Below are 6553 nucleotides of genomic sequence, written 5' to 3' on the forward strand. Positions count from 1 at the left end.
GAAGAATCTTCCATGCCTAACTTTTTCGTACCTCATGGTATGCTCAATGTACTCAATAATTGTAGACTTTGTTTTTTGTTCATTTTCCATGCTCAATGTACTTGATAGTAAAAATTGCCATGTCAAATTTACTATGGTCCCATGAAAAGCAAATTTTTTTTGCCATGAGCTATTAAATTGACATGGCAAAAGAAAACTATATTTGACATGGCAATAAAACTGAAGAATTTTGCCATGCATAACTTTTTTTGCCGCATGCTATGCACAATATACCTAATGATTTTACACTTGCTTAAATTTGCCATGACAATAAGAAAGGAAATTTGCAATGGCCAAAAAAGGTATAATTGCCATGAGCGATTAGAGTAAAAATTGCCATTCATGTTAAAAGCAAATTTACCATGGCAATGAAGGTTAAATGTTTCCATGGCAAAATAAAGTAAAATTTGACATGGCAAAGTAGATAGGAAAAAAATTGAATGTCAATGTAGGTAAATTTGACATGCTACAAAGTAAAAGAAGTCCATCAATTTAAATTTGTTATGACGATCAAATTGGCCTGGCAAAAAATCATATTAAATTTCCCACGTTATTTAATTTTCTTTTGCCATGATTGTATGATAAATTTGCAATGTAAGTGAGAAAACTAGCCAGGTTTAAGTTGCCATCTCAACAATTTTCTTGCCATGGAAGCAAGATTTCTGACCTCAACCATCATTTTTCGTTGTACAATCAAATATGCCTCAATAAATTACCATGGAAAGATGGCACACATTCAAAAATGATGCAACAAAACACACTGAGTTGCCGTGTAGTGCACTGGAAAAGCATACAGGAGTGTCAGGTAGTGACTTCAAAAATTCCTATGCGTTATGTATAGAAACATCAAAACAAATCCCAAGTTCCCTGCGCATGGCAAGGATATGCTGACGGCCAGGCCGTCGGCATAGCTTCCAATCTATGGCCGTCGGCATACCTGTGGGTCAGTGAAGAACCACGGGTGGACACGTGGCATCTGTATGGCTGTCGGCATACAAGCGCCATGTGTCACCTACTGATTGGGTGGACTTGGCGACGGCGCCGTCAGCTGCCATCTCGTCTTTTTTTGCCGACGGCCAGAAAGCCGTCGACATATGCCCCTATACCGATTGCTTTTCTATGTTGACGGTCTGACAAGGTGTTGGGGAACGCAACGGAAAACGAAAATTTTCGGTATAGCGAGCACGCCCAGGATCACTATGGAGACTGCATACAAGGTTTGATCTGATCCGTACCGACTCGAAGCGCAGCGGAAGAAGAGTCGGTGTAGATCGTCGGTGCAGATCCCCGCAGCTAGGATTTACAACCTCCCAACCGCGAGGATGTACTCCCTCTCCGGACAGCCCTTCGGGAGGCGGTCAGACAGTCCCCCGGACGATGTCCCGGACAGCCCTTCGGGAGGACCCTCGAAACTTGGACGGAGACTCGGACAGCCCTTCGGGAGGACACTCGAACAGCCCCTTGGGCAAAAGATCGAAAACACAATCTCTCTACGGGGTTGCACACATACGGTGTCAGCTATCCGGCAGGGCTTCGCCGTCTAGAACTAGTTCCTGCCGGAACCAGGCAGCCTTACGGCTCTACGAAACTCTTTTCGTGGGAGGGAGAGAAGAAGCCAGATAATGCATGGCATGTGTATGAGAGCAAGGGATGAAGAGATGGCAGCCCTCACCTCCTCTATTTATAGGAAAGCCAAGGGGTAGTGTGCCTCCATATTTTTACCAAAAAACCCCATGCATTAAGTCACACATGAGGGTGTTAAGGTAAAATGGGATGCCATGTGGAGCTCCAAGGAGCTCCACCACCCATGGCCGGCCACCCCTAGGGGGCCCCCCAAAATGGGGTTCCTTCCCTTGTAAGCCACTACCGTCTAGAACTTTGACCAAGTCTAAAAAGGTGGCTCTACATAAATATCCCAAAAAGCACTTTCACTATTCACGACGACATTTTTCAGCGTCTGATTGAATTGAAAATATTTATGTGGGCTAAGAACATTTCCAGTACCCACTAAAATGATTTTCAACGCGCCCCGAAACAGTTCCGGTTTTAGTGATTTTCATGTGCGAAACGCATCTGAAGTGGCTCCGGCAGCTCTGGAACATTTCCGGTTTTTATGTCAGAAAATTCCAAAAAGCTTCCAGAATGATTCTGGCACCCTCCAGAATTATCAGGCATGTGCCAAAACCAATTTGACTTAATGGTATATCCCGAAACAACTTTTCGGTATCATCGAAACTTATCCGATGACCTCTCTCTGCGGTACGATTCCGGTGTCTGAAACTTTTTTCGGTGATTTTCTCTCAAACTCCCTGTCTAGTATTCAGCAGATAGATGACCCTTAAGCGTGTGACCCTATAGGTTCGGTGAAGTATAGACATGACCCGGAACCCCTTCCGATCAATGATCAATATCGGAGCCGTGGACACCCATATTGACCCTTATACCCACACGAATAAATATTTGAGTGAACCTCCAGTTGCAGTGAGCTATTCCTTTTGCTTCACGATATGTCACAAACACCCGAGGTGATATTTATTGCATTCCTGTGGATCAACAATTTGTCCAGCATGCAAGTTACCTCGTTACCGGTTTTGTTCTCTTTTCTCGTTTCCGTGTTCCGGCATCCCAGTGATCAAATCACAATGTGTCTGGCCAGACGATGATGGATACCGTTACACTGAGAGGGACCGAGTATATCTCCATCGTCGGAGGAGCAAATCTCAATCTTGAGCTATCTTGTTACTTCCTATACTTTTCCGTGAACCCGTAAGCTGCCGTAATAGCCACCCAGTTACGGATGACGTTTAACAAACCTCAAAGTTCATGAAGCAAGCACGAAGGAACTTGATACTCTCATGGTCTAAGGAATTATGCAAACATTAACTATCTCAATGATATTAACCATAAACTTGTGACGAAGGTATCTCATAGCATAACATCAATCCGGATTGATTCAACACAAGCGTTCTACCAACATTGTGCCCTCAAAATTGCCGGCATAGTCATGCCCATGATCAGAAAAACAGGATCATCATGCAATACTTGAGCTAGTCTTAGAGGCAAGACTAGGAATAGATTTTACCGTTTATTACACCACACGTGCATACGAGTTCCCTCCGAGCCTCGTGGATATTGTAGACTCGAGAATCATTGCAGTTATAGCATGGATCATAAACATTCATTACAAACTTGGGAGATACAAAATAACTGTTATTACTGCCTCTAGGACATATCTCCTACACAAGGGGACTCCGGTGAATTCAACGCCGACGGGCCTATGCCGACGCCGCCCGTCGGTATAGCGGGTGATACCGGTAGTGGTGGAAAAAATGTCGGGTAGTGCCAACAAAATTGCCGTGCATGTATATTTAGAAGATGCACACATTCAGGAAAATGCATCAAGTTCCTGAAATTGCCATGCATGTATGGCGTGCTCATATGATGTAGCTCGCTGGTGTGGTTGTACGAACATGCATCGTGGGTTCCTGCAACCTTCTATGATTCTCAATGGATGTCAGCAAGGGAAATTGCCAATGTGGTGCCGACAGAGAAAAGGGGAGGGTGGATGGGGCAACGGCGATTACCTCTGGCCGAGAGAGGAACAATACACGCTGGTGATTCCCATCGAGCCCGGCGACATCCTGCATCTCCTCGTCCCAGGCGACACAGATCGTAGCGCACATAGCGGCCGGGCTGGTGCTTCCCGTCGAGCCTGATGACGGCGTGCAGATCTTTGTCACAACAACCTCGTACATGCTGCACAGCCACCTGTGCTACTGCTGCTCATGGAGCTAGTCGCTAGTGAGCATCTCTTGCACGTAGGCCGAGCAGCTCATGGCGTCGTCGCGCCGGCCAACCTGTACAGGAACGGGGTCGCAGGGGACGAGCTCCGTGTCCGTCGCGGCCGGCGGTCCTCCAACAGGAACACAAACAAGTCACCACCTCTGTCGTCGCACACCACACGCATAGGAGGAACACACCACAAGCCACCCGCGCCTCCACCCTCGACGTAGTCCCTACGAGCACGAGCCGAGCCGTCGCAACCGAGGAGCGCAGCGGCGTCCAGACCGCGACAGCGCTGTTGAAATAAATTGCCCACCCCTTTTCATCAGTTCGGACTTTTGGAGCAATTGGGTGCTGCATGAATTTAATATGGTATCCGAACCAACATATCTTGAGTTAAAGATCCTGCCAACGCAGTATTAAAAAAAAAGATTCTACGGCCTACATCGATCCCATGTCTAAGAACTAAATAAAGTTCAGACGCGAGGGGAGTGTTGAAATATATTGTCCACCTCTCTCCATCAGTTCTAACTTTTGAAGCAACTGGCTGGTGCATGAACTCAATAAGCGCCTCCCTGCTGCCGCGACCACCGCCGCGTGCTGACTCGTGCCCGCCAAGCCACCACCATGAATCGGCAGTTCCCGTGGAAGTTGCCGCAGCTCCGACAAAGAAATCACCAGTGAGAAAAAGTGTTGAATGCATGAGGAGAGAGAGGAAGGGGCAGTGTGTGGTCGGTGCACTGGATAAGACGCGAGGAGGCAGGAAAAATCTTTCGTGTCAAACCCAGCTGAAACCGAACGATTTATCTGGCTGATGTGGTGCTCATCGCTGCTTTAGAATTTGTGCACTTCATCTAACGGTGATGAGCACTTTCGTACCCAATGTTTCAGTCATAGGATAAAAAAAGGGTGTGGCTAGATCTCAGTCGACTGAGACTTAAACCATTGCTCAGTCAAGTGACACAACATATAAAAGAAAGAAAGAAAATTAAAAGAAAATTTTACACGGATCTCCACGTAAGATCTCACGGACAGAGAATCGACTGAGATTTAGTAATCCCGATAAAGAAAAAAGAAACAAAATAATTAGCAAATTGACAAGCACTTAATCTTGTTTCAAACAAACGGAAACAGAAGATAAAGAGAGAAATCAGCCATGTATTGTTGAGCGAGTTTGCATGCATTCGAGAGGGGGCATCGAAACATTGTTGACATATATACACCCTTTCATTAGCTTAAGTACCTGCGCATGCTCTTGATGTCTAGGATCTTCTCATGCTCTTCGAGATCGGCCTCATCAACATCATCGCCGTCACCAAGATAGTAGCAACAAGCTTCATAGGATTCGTCGGCGTCGTATTCCAGATAGTTCCAAGGGCGACAGTAACTACACACTGGGCTATAGGGATGGTAGTCAGAAAAAGTACAAGTACCGTAATAGTCGCCCTTCGCTAATCCTTCCTTTGTGACAATGGGGCACCTGTAGAGAAAGAGCCTGTTTCGATAGTGTGCCCTGCGACGCAGCAAAACCAAATGAAGAGGCAACCTTTGACCCTTCAAATAAAACTGTACGTATTCTCCCTAATAATTAAACCAAACACCAAACAATGGAGTAAAACCCTAAGAACAGGGGAGGGACTTTTGGCGATATATATATATATAGAGAGAGAAGAAGGAACGTGATCTTACTGCCTGGCGAGGACGAGGAGGATGTCGTCGTCGGCAAGGTCGCTACAGAAGGTTTTGCACTGGCCCTTGCTGAACCGCAGGGCGGCGTCCCGCACCATGGCTACGAGGACGAACTTGAGGTCGTAGCGGAACCACAGCCCGCGGTGCAGGTTGATGCGCATGCGACGCCACAGCTCCGGGTCTTCCCGGGCTGCCCGCCGCCAGGAGCTGCACACGCGGGCCACTCCACCAGCCAGGAGCTCGACCAGGTTCAGCTTGTGGAAGACACGGGAGATTAGGTCCGGGTGCAGATCCGCCCAGTCCCTCTCCGGCGTGTAATTGAACACCGACACGTGGACCGTCCGTGTTTCTTTCTTGGATCGACGTCTTCGTGGTGCCGCCACCACCGGCAGTTGCGGCGGTAACGACGGCATTGCGGTTGCGATGTGAACGATGATCAATCCATGCATGGGAATATGGGATGGTTTTATAGTGTGCGCGCGGTCCGTAGCTACCTATAGGTCGGTTCGCTGGCCTAATATAGGTCACCTATACGCCGGTTTGCGCTGCCTGATCACAGCCCGTCTAAAATGTTGAGCTCCCGACCGGACTAACGGGCTATAAATTGGCTTTCAGCCCATCAAGTGTTGAATAATGTTTCTTTGAGAAATGTAAGAGAGAATATATGTCTCAAAAAAATGTAAGAGCAAATATTAGTATTTTATCCATGGTATTTCTCTAATCATGTTATGTTGTGATTATTTTCAATTTTACAACTCTGAACAAAATTTTATATTCAAATATACAAGCACAGTGGCCCAGACAAATGCGTAGGCAACATTCTAGTCTTCCCTTTTAGAATGAAGATCTTATGTTGTTGTGTCATATTTATTAGAAGATACTCCTTCTGGGATAACCGAGCATGTAGCTGACAACGAAAGTCTGAAATGCCCATGTATGCTGAAGATGTTATTGATTTACATCGTTATGTTGTATATTAGCTCAAATAACATGTTGACCCTTCAAATAAATTTGTTAGATGGAAAACAAGATAGTATTATTT

General features: G+C 46.3%; 1 protein-coding gene across 2 annotated transcripts; it reads right to left on the minus strand.

Annotated features, from left to right (window-relative positions):
• Nucleotides 1–4902: 4902 nt before the first annotated feature.
• On the minus strand, nucleotides 4903–5957 carry LOC123140901 (uncharacterized). 2 transcript variants are annotated; one of them, XM_044560164.1, is made up of 2 exons: nucleotides 5512–5957; nucleotides 4903–5302 (listed from the first exon to the last, which is right to left on the minus strand). In XM_044560164.1, the coding sequence occupies exons 1-2, from the start codon at nucleotides 5922–5924 to the stop codon at nucleotides 5053–5055; spliced, it is 663 nt and encodes a 220-aa protein (XP_044416099.1). In that variant the 5' UTR covers nucleotides 5925–5957; the 3' UTR covers nucleotides 4903–5052. The 2 variants fall into 2 exon arrangements, with proteins under 2 accessions (XP_044416099.1, XP_044416098.1); XM_044560163.1 differs by having other exon boundaries at nucleotides 4903–5335.
• Nucleotides 5958–6553: the final 596 nt, after the last annotated feature.

The sequence above is a fragment of the Triticum aestivum genome, chromosome 6D (assembly GCF_018294505.1).
Source record: "Triticum aestivum cultivar Chinese Spring chromosome 6D, IWGSC CS RefSeq v2.1, whole genome shotgun sequence".
In the NCBI taxonomy this organism is placed as follows: Eukaryota; Viridiplantae; Streptophyta; class Magnoliopsida; order Poales; family Poaceae; genus Triticum; species Triticum aestivum.

What these genes read in the sequence shown, in the direction of transcription:
- LOC123140901 (XM_044560163.1), bottom strand. Translation starts at nt 5,924, where the DNA reads ATGCCGTCGTTACCGCCGCAACTGCCGGTGGTGGCGGCACCACGAAGA. An exon ending in CTCCTCGTCCTCGCCAGGCA is followed by an intron (nt 5,336 to 5,511) that starts GTAAGATCACGT and finishes GCTGCGTCGCAG; the next exon opens with GGCACACTATCGAAACAGGC.